The sequence below is a fragment of the Hoplias malabaricus genome, chromosome 18 (assembly GCF_029633855.1).
Source record: "Hoplias malabaricus isolate fHopMal1 chromosome 18, fHopMal1.hap1, whole genome shotgun sequence".
Taxonomy (NCBI): Eukaryota; Metazoa; Chordata; class Actinopteri; order Characiformes; family Erythrinidae; genus Hoplias; species Hoplias malabaricus.
In genome coordinates this window covers 28703109-28721323 of record NC_089817.1, presented here as the reverse complement: position 1 = coordinate 28721323, position 18215 = coordinate 28703109, and the positions used below count along the sequence as shown (strand labels likewise).

Below are 18215 nucleotides of genomic sequence, written 5' to 3'. Positions count from 1 at the left end.
AAATAGTTAATTGTAGGCAGTTTCTGAAACAGAACGCTGCAGCCTGGATGACTTTCTGTTGGTGTCTGTAATTGAGTCGCATTAAAGACAGGCTTTAAAAGAGGCCAAATTAATTACAACCTTGAAAATATTGGAGCAGGAAGCAGGCAGCATTTATACAAGCACTGATTTCAGACACAACTACGCCTTCCTCCCTCAGAATACTGCCTTAGTGGACAGCATTGTGCTCGTTTCAGACAACTCACCGACCAGCAAATATGAACAAGATCAACCAGGGAGGGGAAGTTTATGGAAAGTTGGCACTTCAAAGTACACCACCGGCTGTTGGACTATTTCTGTCAGAGTGTGAAGTGTGTGAATCACAGGCATGTGTTACAATTCACATTCAGCTGACAAAGCAATGTCTGGAGTATAGGGTCTTGTTGGCATTATGGGGTTTGGCCAATCTCAGTTGTGCACGGGGCCAACAATATTGGAAAGAGACTTCACAGGTCGTGTCAGATAGCCACAGAGGATACTTTCCATTCACAAATTATGCTGATGTCATGAAATATGATCAGTGTATACACCAGGAAATATCTGTTCTTGAAAACGCAGCGAATGAAGAAGTAGTCATTCCTGTTATTCATCTGAAACATCGACACTATGGATCTGAAAGGACGTGGAGCTGCCAAGAAGCACTTCCTGGGGAACACAGAAGAAGAACTGTGTTCTCAGAACAATTGTGCATTTTAGAGCTCAATCCAATACGGGGAAATGACCTTATTAAACCGAAAACATGTCGTTATATCATTTACAGTTCAATCTGATTCAAAGTTATTCATGAAGCTTTATTTACAACTGTCATTGTCCCAAAGCCGCTTTACAGAGTTCAGGTTCCTATCCTCAAGCGAGTGCCGCTGAGTCAAGGAAGATGTCCCTCAGAGCATGAGGAAGAACCACTGACGTGAACAAAAACCCCAACAGAGAGCAGTGTATAAACCAAGAGCATTTGTGAATGAAGATCTATCGAATGACACTGAGTATACAGTCTATAATATGTTAAGATTATGGGTGTGTTAAGTAACAAATAAAATACAGCGCGATGCAGATGGACAGGGAGCCGTCCTAATTTCAGTAAAAGTCCAGTCTCATCAGTCAGTCCCTGAGCAGATAGGTGAGACACTTGCAGATGAAGATGGCTCAGTGGGAAGCATCTGTTTTCTGATATTTTCCCATGACTCTGAACAATATTTAGCTAGTACTTAATGTTAGTGTTGATTGGAAATTATCTTCATACTTATTATAAAAAGCCTTAAGTCCTGGTCTGGTCCGTAGTGGCATGTAGAGCCAGTAACAGAAACACCTGATGGAGAACGTGGCCTAGCAAACATATTTACAGCCACATTGGTGGTACTTTTCAGAAGAATTATTTACCCTATGTTTAAGACGAAGACCAGCCACAGCTGCTGCCTGGGCCTGTGTCATACAGACATACCTGGATCCAGTTTCAGAGTGAGCGGGGTGGGAGGGGCAGGGCCCAGGCGGCTGGGGAAGATAGGAGCTTGTTTACCTCTTAGGAGAACAGAAAGGTCACGAGATGTGCCAAGGAAACTGGTTCTAGCTGGATGCTGCTGCCAGGGTTGGTGAGTGCAGGGGGTTCGGCCTATAGGGAAGACATAGCTAGTCCTCTTATGTATACCGTATAGCCAGAAGTTTCTGGATGCCTGCTCGTACAGTGGTTCTTCTGAGATCAAGTGTGTTAAAGGCAATGTAGATGATTCCAGGGGAGCTATTGTTCTCACAGCAAAACAAAGCCCCCACTCCATTTAAGGTGGAATGGTATGTTTGAGTAAGAAACAGACTGTTGCTTGTACGTCGCTGAATTTGAACTTGTCTGAAAGTTTTTACTGACTGGTTTACCACAGAAAAACATCTCAAGTTTGACATTCTGTCTGTGTTTACTTTCATGCAGTTAGCAGTCTCCCAAATTTGGAGTCAGTTCCACCTTACGTAACCTGTAACCGCCAAAATAAGCCAATACTGCCCATCTTCGGAGTAGAAATAGAAATAGAAATGAGAAATAAAGCACAACCCTCATCTCTTTTCAAGCTCACAATCATAAACAAGTAGTAAACACAAAATACACTTTTATATGATGGCCCTTTTAAAATAGTATTTTAAATATCAGTCCACAAATATCTCAGAATAATGAACAATTCTATGAGGTATGTCACCTAAATTAGGCTAAACAGGTGGATCCACAGGAAACTGGTTCCAGGACCCCCAGAAGATACCAAAATCTATGAATGCTATAGTTTCTTATATAACAATTAGTTACTATCCTCCTTATTACAGGACAGTGGAGCATCACAATGATTTTGAAGCTTTAATTTTAAGGTGGCGGCATGGTGGTGCAGCAGGTAGGTGTCGCAGTCAAACATCTCCAGGGACCTGGAGGTTGAGGGTTCGAGTCCTGGGTCTGAGAGGAGTGTGGTGTGTTCTCCCTGTGTCTGCGTGGGTTTCCTCCGGGTGACTGTCTGTGAGGAGTGTGGTGTGTTCTCCCTGTGTCTGCGTGGGTTTCCTCCGGGTGACTGTCTGTGAGGAGTGTGGTGTGTTCTCCCTGTGTCTGTGTGGGTTTCCTCCAACGGTCCAAAAACACACGTTGGTAGGTGGATTGGAGACTCAAAAGTGTCCGTAGGTGTGAGTGTGTGAGTGAATGTGTGTGTTGCCCTGTGTTGCGCCCAATGATTCGAGGTAGGCTCTGGACCCACTGCGACCCTGAACTGGATAGGTGCTTAAAGATAATGAATGAATGAATAATTTTAACTTAATGTTGTTTTAAGGTGCTAAGATTTGATCTTGGGCCAAAAATGTCATCATCGTGTATAAGGTCTGACAAACTGATGACAGTAGTTTAACGGCTCCTCGCTTAAACGTGCAGCTCATAGAAAAATCTGTTGCTCATCTTATTTATGAATATGATTGTTTAAAGAACCGCCTGTAGATTTAAAGGGTACAGAACCAAAAATAAAATATTTCTACAGCCTCTCGCTAACTTTGTTTTCAAGGACACTGGGTTTGCTGCGAAGAAGAAATGCCACATTCCATCGTCTCTCAATTCCCTCAAGGTTTTTCTACTCACGTGTAGCAGATGAAATCCCATGCTTCATGAGAGGAAAAGTAAACATAGCAAAGGTTCAGCAATGGCCTTAAGGTCCAACAAAGTGATGTATACACAATATATGTCAGAAACTGCTCAATACCTGCTCACACAACATTCCCTCTGAATTTAAGCCTTTACACGTCTAGGACGGCTACGCATTAGTTGTTGGAAAACAGAGCATTAGTGAGGTCAAGAACTGATGTCGTGTGATGAAAAACACCACTCCTAACTCCTAACCAAAGCTGGAGGCTTTATATCACTAACTAATGCTTTGCATTGAGCATGTGCCGATGCTCCAGAGCGTCCCGTTTCAGTTCCTGCTTTACTATGGAGATCATCCAAGCTGTGTGCACAATTGAACGTCTGTAATATAAGAGAAAAAAACAAAACATTTGAAGCAAAATTGGGTAAAACATATTGTTATTTCAAGTTTCACCTCTTGTTCAAAGAAGTAGATGAACCACTGCATGTAATTCTTTTTTGTCTCGCCCCCACTGCTTTTTCTTGAATCCATAAAAGTTGAGTAATGTCCCCAGTCCCAGGAAAACACTGTGCACACGTCAGTCAGTCCAAAGATGGCAGAGAGGGGTTTGCATACAAGGCATCTGCATGCAATCAATCAGGACCCTCATTGGGATCCGTATGCTTTAAAAGACCTGCAAATACCATGGGATGGGGGTTGAGACATGGGGGCAATAATAAAGTAATCGGGCTCAAGTCCAGGTTCAAGATGTTCTGTCAGATTTCCGACTGCGTCAAGGCTCCTGCATGCGTCTGCTGACCCCTGACCTACATTCATTACAACATTTACTCTCAAAAGAAAAAAACAGGGACTGAACTATTATATATATATAATTTTCTTTGTTCTATTTTTTGTCTATTACCTTTTCTCTGCAGAAGCTTCCTGAAATCAACATATTTTCAAATGGTTAGTAAGAAATGCTCCAAGAGGTGTTCACAGTGGTGGTGATAGGAACTTGTTCTCACGAGACATTGCTTTAAATTTTTTTTTTATAAATTTTGAATCCATTACAATCAGTGCTGGGAAAGGCCCTGTTTTGGGACATAAGGAGTTACAAGAGGAAGTTACAGGTCAAAATGAGGCGTAGGACAAGCGTAACATTTTCCACAAAAGCCTAAGTGCAAGGGCTTATGAGTTTATCAGAGTTACTTTAAAAACCTTGGCCTATTCACTGACGATTAAAAAGCTGAAGAGATTGAAACCAGCTCCGCTCTATGGAGCTGCTACTGAAACTGACCGAACGAGCCTCTTCCGGGATTGGACGAGAAAACAAGCCTCTGCAGACCTTCGAGCCAATAATATCTCAATCTGTGAAATTCAGTCCCTGGCAAACTTCCTGGTCCCTTTCCTGATTCAAATACTGCTCTTCTTCTCCATGTGAATAAAATATTGTCACTGTCATCATAACAGAACATTGTACTATAACATTGTGACGTCTGGTTCCTATCACCACCACCATACGTCCAACCATTTTTCATCAAACCACTTGAAATGACTTTGTTTACATCTCGTTTTCAGCGTATTCCCTTTTGAAATAACGATCCCCTGTGGAAATAACACAAATCAAAATGACATAAACTGTGTCAACATCATGTCATGACAACATAGAAACATCAGCGGCCTGTTCAGCTTCATGTGTTCAGAAACAGGAGCAGTAAACAGCCGGGCCTATGCTGAGATGACGTAGACAGAGTTAATCTTAGAGCAGACAGGACGACGGGAACAACCTGAGCGGCTGCCTATAAAAAGGAGGAGTCCTGTGACAGCTCGCCAGACACTGGTAACCTCAGCCACTTTGGAGTACACCCTGCGAGAATCTGGGATACGTTTCCATCAATTTCCTGACAGGAATCGCAATTGGAAATTTTCACAGCAAGGTAAATAAACTGGTGTAAATGTTTTATAGGCTTCCGTATCATCCCTGTCCAAAAGAGAAAAACAAATGCAAAACCATGTATCTACAAAATGGTACCTTTACAGAAGGAAATCATGCACTTTTAAGTTATTTTGGCGCATTTTCATTGGTCCATTTCATTGGTGATGCAGTCGCACAGCGTAACGAGACTCTGATGTGCTCAAATGATGTAAAAAAATGGAGATACATGGCTTTCTTTGTGCAGCAGTGATACAGAATCAGCTTCTCAGCCTTCTCTTTATAATCTGCCTACAGTGTTATGCTACTTTGGGATATTATTTCAAATCCCATCATTTTTATGGCCAAAGACATTGAACGTGGAAAAGGCTTGACCCAACAGAGAAGAATCCCAGTGGAGGAGACCTGAGGTACAAGTGTTACAAGATTCTCATGGCATTATTATCTCTAGTTTCTAAAGACACAACTCTCTGGCAATGTACACATTACATATACATTATTTCCAAGACACACAAGCCGTAACATTTTTCTAACAATGTTCTCTGTTGTCGTACCAGTTTTCACTAACCTGACCTCCGCCCCGCTCAGGTATTGAAGCACGTTGTTTCAAAACAACATTCAGAATAAAAGCTCGGAGCTGAAAAAGGCAGAGATGGTTGGAATTAAGCCCAAAGACTTGACCCCCACCGCCACCGTCAAGTTCTTCGGCGCTGGAACGGCGGCCTGCATTGCAGACTTGGTGACCTTTCCCCTAGATACGGCCAAAGTGAGGCTCCAGGTGAGATCCAGCTGAATGTGTCCAGAATAATTACATCAATAAATTAACATAAGACCCACTGGTTTTAAAAAATGCATGCAATTACTCAGAATCACTTTGGTAGGCCTTTGAAATGTTATTATTGCTCATTCATGGCTCGGGAGACTTTACTCACAGCATCAAAATCATGAAGGGCTCTCGGTCTTGGACGAGATGTGGGTGTACTCCTGTCTTTAGTTCAGTTGAAGATGAACATCATTGTTTTCATCTCAGTAAATCGGAGCCCAGTGTGAGACTTCTCTAAGATCTCCACTGAAACTCATGTCAGATTCATTTGCTCTTTTTCTCAGGAGAAATATCTGAGCATCATAAGACATCAGCTAAAGTCTCCTTTGTCCTCCCACCTGATGTATTCTGATCATGGTTTGGTTTCTGTTGATTTCAGATCCAGGGAGAGTCCAAGGTGACGGAGGGAACGGTGGGGGTGAAGTACCGCGGCGTTTTCGGCACCATCAGCACCATGGTGCGCACCGAGGGGCCGAGGAGTCTCTATAATGGTCTGGTGGCTGGACTCCAGAGACAGATGAGTTTCGCCTCGGTCCGAATCGGCCTGTATGACTCCATGAAGCAGTTCTACACCCGAGGAACTGAAAGTGAGTCTCCGAACATGGTGTGATATGGGTGGAGTGTCTGTATTACACTACAATTGCTAGATTAAAAGACAGAAATATGACTAAATATTTACGACCTTAAACATCAATCATCCCTTTTTTAGAACTGAACATGAGCCGTAATTGACCACCCTCAGACATCTCATTAAAAACAATATCCAGCTCTTGAAAAGTTTGACTGTGTGAATGAACAGACCAGGGAGACACAGGGAGAACACACCACACTCCTCACAGACAGTCACCCGGAGGAAACCCACGCAGACACAGGGAGAACACACCACACTCCTCACAGACAGTCACCCGGAGGAAACCCACGCAGACACAGGGAGAACACACCACACTCCTCACAGACAGTCACCCGGAGGAAACCCACGCAGACACAGGGAGAACACACCACACTCCTCACAGACAGTCACCCGGAGGAAACCCACACAGAAACAGAGAGAACACACCACACTCCTCACAGACAGTCACCCGGAGGACACCCATGCAGACACAGGGAGAACACACCACACTCCTCACAGACAGTCACCCGGAGGAAACCCACGCAGACACAGGGAGAACACACCCGTGTACCCATGTATTAACAGTGTTCTCTCTCTATTTGCCCAGATGCTAGCATTGTGAGCCGGTTGATGGCTGGCTGTACGACCGGTGCGATGGCCGTGGCGTTTGCGCAGCCGACAGATGTGGTCAAGGTGCGATTCCAGGCTCAGGTACGAGTCACAGAAGGAGCTAGAAGATACAACGGCACGTTAGACGCCTACCGGACCATCGCTCGTGACGAAGGGGTCAAGGGACTGTGGAAAGGTGAGAAATGCTGCTTAGAGTTCATTTATTTTCCAAACTATATTGTGACAGAAGTATAACTGTGGGGAAATGATTGTGTTCCAGGCTGCATGCCTAATATCACGAGAAATGCCATCGTGAACTGCGCTGAGCTGGTCACCTATGACATCATCAAGGAGCTGATACTGAAGTATGACCTCATGACAGGTATGAAACAGTAACATTAAACAGTAACAAACACCCTTGATGTTGCCGTTAAGCACACAACATCTAATTCTGTCCTGTTTGTGAATTTACCTTCAGATAACCTGCCCTGTCACTTCACGGCTGCATTTGGAGCTGGGTTCTGCACCACCATCGTGGCGTCTCCAGTGGACGTGGTCAAGACCCGCTTCATGAACTCTAGCCCGGGTCAGTATAACAGTGCCATCAACTGTGCCATAAACATGCTGGCCAAGGAGGGACCAACAGCCTTCTACAAGGGGTGAGGAAATGTTCACATTAATGATTACGTACATGAACAGCATTTACTGTGGTCGTATAATTTGTAGAAGCAATAATGAATCCGTCAATCCCGAGTGTTTACATAGTTCATGATCCACGTAAGAATCATTTACAGAGCAAATATTAATAAAATAAATAACGCTGCTCGCTTCTCCTCCCTCGTCCAGGTTCGTGCCCTCGTTCCTCCGTCTGGGATCCTGGAACATTGTGATGTTTGTCTCCTATGAGCAAATCAAGAGAGCCATGACGAGAGCCCAGCAATCATGGGAGTCACCATTTTGAGACGCTGCTTTAAGAAGAAGGCAAAGAAGGTGTAGAGAGACACACGACACACCTCTCTCAGATCGAGTCGGAATACTTTCCGGAGAGGACAACAGTCAGGCGTGGATGTCCTCTGTGATGGTGGAAGAAGATTCAGAAGACAGTACGGAATGAAATCTGATCCTAACCATGGATTGCGATGAAGACCAGAAAAGACAAGGCCAAAGTTTATACTAACAGCAACTAGAAGATAGGTTGACCTGCAAATGCTGGACATTGCACTGCTCACTAACATAGGAACCGGACGTTTCCAAGGAATATGGACAGTTTATGGACACAATATTGATATTTTTTTCCTTGGAATTTTGCATATGTGACAAAACCTTGTATATCCATGGTGAGGCTGAATGTGGTGCTGCTGCTATACAGTTCCAGGGTCCTGGGTTTGAAACTTACCTAGGGTCACTCTGTGGAGATTGGTGCGTTATCCTCGTACTGCTGACCATTCTGGGGTGTGTTCCTGCCTTGTGCGGGAGCAGGATGTACTCTCACCAAGATGAAGTGCCTACAGAAAGTGAATGAAAAGACCAGCCACTGTTTACATGGTGTTGAAAATTCATTACAGACAGATGCAATAGATATGACCCAAAATAACCTGGAATAAATGAATTCTGTATTATCTTCCATTCAAATGTGAATTTTCCTCTCTGTAAAACGGCCATTTTGGAGATACAAGGTTTTCTTATTTATTCTGTTATATTTGTCTAGTCTGAGGAGTGTAAATACATTTGATCATTTATTTATTAGTACAGTGATGTTTACAGAAGGAACAGAGCTTCACAGCTGTGTTTACAAAGTGCTTATGAATGTTGGGTCCATAGATGGTGAACTCTTTATTATTTATTATTATGTTATTATTATTATTATGGATTCATAGCTAAGTAGGAACAATGTTAAAATAGCCTTTTATACTATGTTCATTCCTGTCAATAAAAAACTATTTAAATAGATGAGTTTGTTCAAGTTCAAGGTCGCAGTGGGTCCAGAGCCTACTTGGAATCATTGGGTGCAAGGTGGGAATACACCCTGGAGGGGGCGCCAGTCCTTCACAGGGCAACACACATTCACTCACACACTCACACCTATGGACACTTTTGAGTCGCCAATCCACCTACCAACGTGTGTTTTTGGACTGTGGAAGGAAACTGGAGCACCCGGAGGAAACCCACGCAGACACAGGGAGAACACACCACACTCCTCACAGACAGTCACCCGGAGGAAACCCACGCAGACACAGGGAGAACACACCACACTCCTCACAGACAGTCACCCGGAGGAAACCCACGCAGACACAGGGAGAACACACCACACTCCTCACAGACAGTCACCCGGAGGAAACCCACGCAGACACAGGGAGAACACACCACACTCCTCACAGACAGTCACCCGGAGGAAACCCACGCAGACACAGGGAGAACACACCACACACCTCACAGACAGTCACCTGGAACCCACAACCTCCAGGTCCCTGGAGCTGTGTGACTGCGACACTACCTGCTGCGCCACCGGGCCGCCCTGATGAGTTTGTTGATTGATCAATATTGATCAACCTATAGGTCAATCCACCCTCAAAGAATTGATTCTGCACAACTTCAGATAAATTCATCTTGAACCGCTGATACCACACAGCCCCTCTGTCCTCACCTTGGGTCAGTGTGTATGATGAGTGTGTCTTGTCCATGTGGGTGTCCTCCAGGCGCTCTGGTTTCCTCCCACAATCCAAAAACATATTGGTATGTGAATTTTCTGTGTGAAATTGTCCGTGTCAATTGTCAAAATGTGCTCATCCTACGTTTCTCCTGAAATTAAAGTTGCCCAAATTTTGCTACAGTAACAGATTTCTGGGAAGGCCTTACTGTCAGTGTATGAACATTGCTGTGAAGATCAGACTGCATTCAGCCACTTGAATCTTAATGTCTTAAGAGGTAGCAGTGTGCAGCTAATGAGTGTTGGTTCTAATTCAGATTCAAATATCAACTCAATCCCACTCCGTTTGGACAGTAGAATACTTTAGACCGCTTTAAATGAATCTACTCCATGATGCTGTTAGCGCTGTGCAATGTAAGGTCTTTGCTTACACTTTCTCTAAACAGAGCTGCTGCTTTTATGGGATAAGCCATAAATGCCCATGCATACTTTCCAGCCTTTACATCAAAGTCTGAGTTAATGGATGCCTGTATTACATAATGAAACAGTTTCCTTAAATGGGAAGTGGGAACCAGATGACGCTATTCTCAGATTAATCACATATGTGCTCTTATACTGACTACTCATTGTGACTCAGCAGTTCATTTTAAGGGCCGAATGTCTGATTCGCAGATTGTTTTACCTGCAGGAATAAGAGGTACTGTGGAAGCGTATTGCAGTTATTTACACTATGGGCAAGGGCTGTGCAAACTGGGCCTGAACTGAGCTGTTAGGACATGTGATGTACTACTACACCTACCATAACATATTGATTAATATATTGCCTCAATTACTTATCAGTGTTATTAACCTATTTGTCATTAATACGCCCTAAAAGCATTGTATTTTGCCTCCCCTCATTAAATAACAGAAATTAGGCATTTTAAAAAGCTTATACAAAATGTTTTGGTTGAGCATGATATATGACACCTACACAATCAAATTCCCACAGAAATATTCCAACAAGTAGTGAAAAGCCTATCCAGAACAAGCAAAGTTTAACAAACTCTGTCTACAAACATTTGGCCACTATGACCAGTTTGGACCAGTAAACAATGCTGCAGCAGCGACAGCGAGAGGGGGAGCTTTTTTCCACCTGTTTTCCGACGAACACGCGACAGCTATACATGCAAATTAGCCGACTGTTTACGAGTAGCCAATCGAAATGCAGCATGCAAATGAGTGCGTTGCATAATACCTATTGAACGTTTCTATGCAAATGAAAACAGTAGGTGTTCCAGCCAATCGTAGCCAGGAGGCGGGGCTTTCCGGAAAACGGGCGTTTAAAAAAAAATGCCGGTAGAGTATAAAAGCAACCGCTTCCTCAATTCATTACTCGCCAGTTGTTTGCTCGGTCGAAAACAAGCGAAATTACCTTCCTTCCGTTGGTCTTTTCAGACGAAGACACACGTTTTCTTTATTTTACATTCCTCTATTTGTCCGGTGAACGGTAAGTTTTAAAGCTTAAGAGTGAGTAAATTACGTTTCTAACCGTGAATTTACGTTTAAAGTTTTAGAAACGTCAGCAGGAAGTCGTCGAGCTCACCTTTGTTTGTGTTTGTTCTGCTTTCTTCAGGATTATGTTTTTTAGGTGTTCGTTTTCTGAACGACTTTCTATGGAAGGACAAGAAAACCAGATTATAGTTGAAAGTAGTTTCAACGAGAGAGACGCGTTTAGAGAAGCCTGACTCTTCTGGCTTCACTGCCCGGGGTTTCTTGAGTGAAGGTAAACAAAGGAGGACATCTCAGTCCATCTTTAACCAACCGTTTTCACCCAAGTGGCCTGACTACAAATAAAGGCTTTTAAAAAAATGTAAAAATGAGTATTTAGTAGTGTTGAGTATTAAAAAATGTTTGTTTTATATTGACACCCAATAGTTAAATATGTATGTAGGTATAAGCAAATGCTTTTGTGGTAAATGTCCATTACTTTACATTCTTTTTTTTTTATAAGTACCGCCAGGGCTTAAAATCCCATAAAATTCACACATTAAATTCTTCCTAAAAGAGGGCACAGTTGAGTTTAAATAGAACCCTTTGGTGTCGATGAATATGAAACTTGCCCCAATTTCTCCAGTGAAGTTGGCCTTGTTTATATAAAACAGCAGAAAAAAATACACTTTACAACTGTTAAAACACATCTCACCAAGTAAATTGTGTAGTTTCCAAAACTATGTGTAATAGAGTATCATAGTAAGCACAGAGTCATTTAAAGTCCTTATCTTATTCGGCCTCCCACCCCCACAACTGACTTCAGCTCTTTGTTTTGTTTGACTCAGAGCAGGAAGATGAGCTTAGCAACAGAGCTCAGAACCAATCAGGAAACCACAGCACTTCTGTAAATTTGCAAAGGGAGAGGTTTCGGCTTTGTGCTGGTCCTCCAAAACCCCCCGCCCCCACCCTTTTGAACACTTGTTTCCAGTGGCTGGGGACACAATGTCCCAGGCTTGTTTTTCTAACAGAAGAGAGACCTATCAGACTGGGCTCTGGTTTATCGAGAACTTCAGACAAAAGCTGAACATGTTCCCTACTCCTTTAGTGCTGTCTTCACTTTGTGAACTGGAATTAAGAAAAGCGTATCGGGCTCTTTTTAGGGGATGACAGCACCATCATGAACAATCTCAGCGAGGTTCATGTCATTTATAACATTATCCAGGTTGGTCTTCACTGTTGGGTGGAGTTATGAGGCTTGAAAATCAAACTATACCCATACATTGTATCTTCTCCTCCATCAGATTTGGGTAGAGTTCACCTATCTGGTTTTCACTTCATTTGGCTTCAAGACATCCACCGCCATCCTTCTATCCAATCCTGAAATTTGGGAACCGCAAAAATGGTTGGTTTTGGACCCGCTGATGTGCCTCCAACGGCAGCAGTCAAGTTCATCGGCGCCGGAACTGCTGCCTGCATCGCTGACCTCGTCACCTTCCCTTTGGACACAGCCAAAGTTAGGCTCCAGGTAAAGGTTCTCTTGTGGATTATGTAAATAATTGTGGATGAATGTCTTCTCCCAGCAGCGGATGAATAATTTGATATTAATTTACAGGAGGACATTGTCTGATATCTCTTCCAAAGCAGAATAGCAGGCTGAAAAGCTGCCAGATTGACTAATTGTATTCTGAATACTTTAAATCCCACACTGACTCTAGCTTTTTCCCATTTCTTTTCTCCACTCTTATTTTCCAATTGTCTTCTACGCACTAGTCGAGAAAGCTGAGCAAGGAGCTGATGCTTAGACCCTAGGACCTTCCCGATCCTGGATCACTACATCATGGACATCCAGTGGCTGGAGACTGTGTCCCTCCTCTTCCTTTCACACCCTTTCCTAGTTCCTGTAAAGTATTTCTATGCCCGTTTTGTTCTGTACAGATCCAAGGGGAGTCCAGCGGAACTGCCAAAGCGAGTCATGCTCAGGCGACGCAGTACCGTGGTGTGTTCGGCACCATCAACACCATGGTGCGCACAGAGGGGCCAAAGAGTCTCTATAGCGGCCTGGTGGCTGGACTGCAGAGACAGATGAGCTTTGCGTCGGTCCGCATCGGCTTGTATGACTCTGTCAAACAGTTCTACACCAAAGGCTCTGAGCGTAAGTTCATGCACCTTCTAGCCTCACTTAAATTTCCTGTTTTGTGACATGAGCATGGCATATAAACACAATCCTCTTCCGCTAGATGTCGGGATTGGCAGTCGCCTGCTGGCAGGCTGTACCACCGGAGCCCTGGCTGTCGCTGTGGCTCAACCCACGGATGTGGTGAAGGTCCGTTTCCAGGCTCAGGTTAGCGCTTCTGTGGCTAACAAACGTTACCAGGGCACTATGGATGCTTATCGGACCATTGCTAAAGAAGAGGGGATCCGCGGCCTGTGGAAAGGTGAGGAGATGGATTTTCTAAAACTGCATGGCATCGAATAATCAGTTCTGGTTTGGTCTGAATTGTCTTGGTCTGCTGTCTTCTCAGGAACTGGACCAAATGTCGCCCGCAATGCCATTGTCAACTGTACAGAGCTGGTGACCTATGATCTCATTAAGGATGCTCTTCTGCGATCTACTCCTATGACTGGTAAGAAACAGCAAATAGAATTTACAGGATGTGGTGCCAGTAGATGTGTCTAAAGTGGTTTAACTTCACCCCCCACAGATGATCTTCCATGCCACTTCACTTCAGCTTTTGGTGCTGGATTCTGCACCACAGTCATTGCTTCTCCAGTGGATGTCGTGAAAACAAGATACATGAACTCTGCCCAAGGCCAGTACAGTAGTGCCCTGAACTGTGCTGTGGCCATGTTGACCAAAGAGGGGCCTAAGGCTTTTTACAAAGGGTAAAATACTCTTACATTTATATTTAAAATTTGCACTTGGTAAATGCTCTCATTCCACCCAAACCACTGTCTCCATTCAGTGCTACAGCTCGCTGGTTAAGTGTTTACAACTCTCCCACCATCTCTTACAGATTCATGCCTTCTTTTCTAAGGCTGGGCTCTTGGAACGTGGTGATGTTCGTCACTTACGAGCAGCTGAAACGTGCGATGATGGCAGCTCGTCATAACTTGGCTACTCCTCTTTAGACCTGGCTGTCACCTGTAGGGGGTGTCGTGCTGATGTGATGTTTGCTTTAGTTTAAAAAAAAAACCTTTGGTTGCCCCCCTGAAATCCCCTCCCTGTTTCATTCAAGTTTGTCCCGGGGACTGGAAAGCTGGTCTTCCCTTTCTTTTACCTTGTCCTTTTTTTAAATATCTGCTAATAAAGCTTTTAGAAAAACGTGTTTTTATTTCTGAAAGACAAATCGCTGTGGTGAAGAAGTCTGAGATTGATTTTGATGATGGAGTAGAATAGAAATGCAAATGTAAATCCACAGACGTTCACTGTAAGTTACAGGGTGAGGACTTGCTTGAGGAGACGTTTCTTCTCAGCTGTGAGCTTCTCTGGGAAGTGAGTGTTAAACTGGATGATCAGATCCCCTTTAGTAGACGGACTGTCAGATGTAGGCATTCCCTCCCCTGGTATCACTTTACTGTACTGAGGGCTGGAGGAAACAAGAAATATATATATATTTTTTTCTTCCTTAAGCAATTCTACAAAGGCTGGAAGATAAATGTTCTACTCACTGTACAATGTCATTTACTGGGATGTTGAGAAGTCTGCCATCTAGTGTCTCCACCTCAACTGAGAAACCTGTCAGTGCCTGAGGAGCAAAATCAGCTGTATCAGAAACTGCTTATTTTCACAAGTCAAAGACACAACGTTAACGTTTGTTACAGTAACGTACATTTAAAAGTAAGACATGAGGGTTTTATGACACATTCCATTCAAAGTAAAAAAAAAAAAACATCCTTTTGTGTAATTTTAAAAGTGATAAAAAATACTAAAAGCTAAAAAATGTAGCACCTCACCATCTCCAGAGAAATATGCGCTGTGTAAATCAAATAATTTTTTCGACAGACGAACCGAGGATGTGGCTTTTGGCGAACGATGAAAACAATATCTGCTGGGACGTTGTTCGGACCCTGAGGAGAAATTGGGGCAGCCAAATAACGTTGCTGTAATCTTTTGAAACGAAATAAATCAGAAATAATGGAAGCAGTCCATCATCACACCTGATCCCCCTCTTTGGGAAAGGTGACCCGTGTCCCCTCGCTCCAGCCTGGTTTCACTGTGATGGTCAATATCTTGTCCTTGATGCTGGAAGTGTGGCCGTCCTCGTTCATTACCTAAAGAGATATGATACTGTTATGGCCTGGAATAGTCACAAACATATGCCCTGAAACTCCAAGTTAAACCGATAACGATAATTAGAGTAGGACACACACTACACTGTCACTGTCCAAACAAAACATGGAGAAAGAAAAAGCTCATTTTTGAATGGGATTTAATAGAACTGTCATCCTGGAGGATTTCTATTGGTCTCGTCATTATAAAACTAACACAGAGGAGTGATTTAAGCTGCCAATTTAGTCAGCAGTTACTTCTGACCAAGTAATCTGATTGGACAACAGACATTCTGTGAGTGTTGATACAGAATATAACAACATTGGGACTTTAAAAACTACATGTATCACTCCACTTCACAGGTGGGATCTATTAACAGTTATTAAGCAATATCACATGAGAAGGGCTTTCAAAGAGGGGCTCTATGGCAGTAGCAGTGACTTTACGCGTCCTAATACAGCTAAATTAATGTGATATGGCCCGGCTGGCCTGGGGTAATGTAAACATACACAAAGTAGCACAGTGGTGTGCAGGAGAATGTGTGTTTTACTTCACCACAGTCCAAACCCAGTTCAGTTGTGGAACTTTTTGTGTAAGCGCAGCCCAAACAATTTTTCACTTAACGAACAAGTAATAACCTGTTTAGACTTATCACTGTTCTCTAATAAATGGAGCTTGTAGAAGTGTTGTATAAAAGCAGTGTCACTGTAGGTGGCGACCTTACTGACTATCAGCACCTCTGTGTTCATCTTCAGCCTACAACCGAACCACAGCCATGCTGATATTAATTATGTTCCCTCTCTTGTAACATCGAGTAACACTCTTACCCGCCGTGATATCTTTATCTTTTTAGTGCATCCGTAAAAAAGGTCCTCCAAAGCCAGATGAAGGTCACGCTCGATCGGAGGGTCCTGCTTTTTCACCCCTCGTCCACGAAGCCCCCCGAAATCAATGCTCACTTCATTTCCATCTGCAGTGTAGAAATCTGAGGAGAGATTATGAAACTGCCAGTGATATAAAGTAGAACCCAACACAACCCTCATGAGGTATTTTACTATAACAGGTCTTGGCTCACCAGCAAAAGGGTTGTCCCCTCCAAAAAACTGCCTGAATGTTTTATTAGGATTTCCATGGTAGACGTATCCTGAAGACCATGCTCCACTTGCTGCTGATTCTGGGGGGATTCCACCTTTAAGACCCTCTTCTCCGAACTTATCATATGTGGCCTTCTTCCGAACTGCAGGTAAAATTTAACCTTTAAAACTGTTATAAACAGTAAATGAACAGACCCCTTAATCTGGCTGTGCATATCTTTATTGACCTATCTATAACTACAATAATAGACTGAAAACAATATGGCTGAAAACTGCAGACACCTGATAATCCTGTTTTTATTCGAGGTACCAGTTTGTCCCCCTTCTAGGAAGTGAGTAGACAAGACGTTGGACAATTCTTGTTAAGATTTGATAGCACACCTCATAATGATGAGAAGAATAATTGAAATAAATCTTTTACACTCTTTAAGCTTTGATCATTTCGACTTAATGTCATTCGTACACACTTACGATCGCTCAGGACCTCATAAGCTTCAGCAAGTTCATTGAATTTGTCATACGCTCCGGGTTGGCTGCTGTTCTGAGGGTGATATTTCAAGGCCAGTCGACGATACCTGATATCAGACAAATTAGGGCAATGGAAAATATATTAATTTGTTAGGTACATGGATAAACTTAGAGAACACACCTACACAGACTGGCCAAAAAAGTCATACACTGTAATAAACCACAACATACAAATTCACGTTGTAGTTCTACATTTACAGACTGTAGTCCATCTGTTTCTGCACATATATTGTTTGCCCACTTTTACCCTGTTCTCCAAAGGTCAGGAGGCCCACAGGACCAGCAGACAGCAGGTGGTACATCATTCAACACTGCTGTGTCTGATCCACTAATATCAGCATAACACACTATGTCAGTGTCACTGTAGCTGACCACCCAAATCATACCTGCTCTGTGGGGGTCCTGTCCTTTGGAGAACTGGGTAGAAGTGGGCAAACAAGTATGCAGAGCAACAGGTGGACTATAGTCTGTAATGTATACAGTCTGAAACTGCACCTTCCACCTATATTTTTATATGGAGAATTAAATGTTAAAAATTGAGGTTTCTCTAATGCTGCTAAACCTGTGAAGAATTCTGTGAAGTGTAGCTATGCTAGCTAGCTAAATCCATATTGAAACACTTTATATGTCGGAAAGAAATCTGGATTTGTAGAATTCTATAATATTTATTAAACATCTAATGACTTTAACTGTAATTTAAAATATGGCATATAACATTGTTAACCTGGAGAAATAAAAAAAAGCAAAAATTAAATTATTCTTACGCCTTTTTGATGTCGGCGTCTGTCGCATTTCTGTTGATTTCCAAAGCAGCGTAATAGTCTCTGCCCATGTCTTATTTAGCGACCAGTAAAATAACAAAATTTAATTCGACTGAAATCCGCAAACGTCGTGCCCAACATAAGCTCTCGGTTGCTAGGGACGGTTGCTATGTACATTCAGCTGAGGGTTCTGGGTAATGTAGTTTATTCATGAACGTAAAGGGAACAGTAGCTTTAAAACATGCAATAGATTAAAGGCTATGCAGCAGCGATATGAAAGTGTTAAACAAATAAATACAGTGGAGTTTGAGTTCCTAACTTGTGTTTATTGATCGTCAGAAAACATGTTATTTCTTACTA

General features: G+C 42.9%; 3 protein-coding genes across 4 annotated transcripts in view; 2 read left to right on the top strand and 1 right to left on the bottom strand.

The window, feature by feature from the left end:
- LOC136674237 (mitochondrial uncoupling protein 2-like) overlaps positions 1-8907 on the top strand; it is a 24704-nt gene extending 15797 nt beyond the window's left edge. Inside the window, exons 2-9 of one of the 2 annotated variants that reach the window (XM_066650132.1) lie at positions 4797-5044; positions 5338-5450; positions 5629-5818; positions 6243-6450; positions 7081-7278; positions 7363-7464; positions 7561-7741; positions 7929-8907. In XM_066650132.1, the coding sequence (XP_066506229.1) occupies positions 5693-5818; positions 6243-6450; positions 7081-7278; positions 7363-7464; positions 7561-7741; positions 7929-8043 (930 nt within the window). In that variant the 5' untranslated portion in view covers positions 4797-5044; positions 5338-5450; positions 5629-5692 and the 3' untranslated portion in view covers positions 8044-8907. Of the gene's footprint in view, positions 1-4470; positions 5045-5337; positions 5451-5628; positions 5819-6242; positions 6451-7080; positions 7279-7362; positions 7465-7560; positions 7742-7928 lie in introns of those variants that run through there. The other variant, XM_066650133.1, reaches the window with a different exon arrangement.
- A 2164-nt stretch (positions 8908-11071) lies between these two features.
- Positions 11072-14751, top strand: ucp2 (uncoupling protein 2). Its single transcript, XM_066650601.1, has 8 exons — positions 11072-11218; positions 11345-11494; positions 12504-12727; positions 13138-13354; positions 13440-13637; positions 13725-13826; positions 13905-14085; positions 14217-14751. Exons 3-8 carry the CDS (start codon positions 12602-12604, stop codon positions 14329-14331), a joined length of 939 nt encoding a protein of 312 aa, XP_066506698.1. The 5' UTR covers positions 11072-11218; positions 11345-11494; positions 12504-12601; the 3' UTR covers positions 14332-14751.
- dnajb13 (DnaJ heat shock protein family (Hsp40) member B13) lies at positions 14636-18082 on the bottom strand. The gene is made up of 8 exons (XM_066650600.1): positions 17859-18082; positions 17038-17141; positions 16548-16709; positions 16300-16457; positions 15361-15474; positions 15157-15270; positions 14872-14948; positions 14636-14789 (listed from the first exon to the last, which is right to left on the bottom strand). The coding sequence occupies exons 1-8, from the start codon at positions 17924-17926 to the stop codon at positions 14636-14638; spliced, it is 951 nt and encodes a 316-aa protein (XP_066506697.1). The 5' UTR covers positions 17927-18082.
- Between the last annotated feature and the right edge of the window lie 133 nt (positions 18083-18215).

What these genes read in the sequence shown, in the direction of transcription:
- ucp2 (XM_066650601.1), top strand. Translation starts at nt 12,602, where the DNA reads ATGGTTGGTTTTGGACCCGCTGATGTGCCTCCAACGGCAGCAGTCAAG. An exon ending in CTACACCAAAGGCTCTGAGC is followed by an intron (nt 13,355 to 13,439) that starts GTAAGTTCATGC and finishes CTCTTCCGCTAG; the next exon opens with ATGTCGGGATTGGCAGTCGC. An exon ending in GATCCGCGGCCTGTGGAAAG is followed by an intron (nt 13,638 to 13,724) that starts GTGAGGAGATGG and finishes CTGTCTTCTCAG; the next exon opens with GAACTGGACCAAATGTCGCC.
- dnajb13 (XM_066650600.1), bottom strand. Translation starts at nt 17,926, where the DNA reads ATGGGCAGAGACTATTACGCTGCTTTGGAAATCAACAGAAATGCGACA. An exon ending in AGGGGACAACCCTTTTGCTG is followed by an intron (nt 16,458 to 16,547) that starts GTGAGCCAAGAC and finishes ATCTCTCCTCAG; the next exon opens with ATTTCTACACTGCAGATGGA. An exon ending in AGATAAAGATATCACGGCGG is followed by an intron (nt 15,475 to 16,299) that starts GTAAGAGTGTTA and finishes ATATCTCTTTAG; the next exon opens with GTAATGAACGAGGACGGCCA.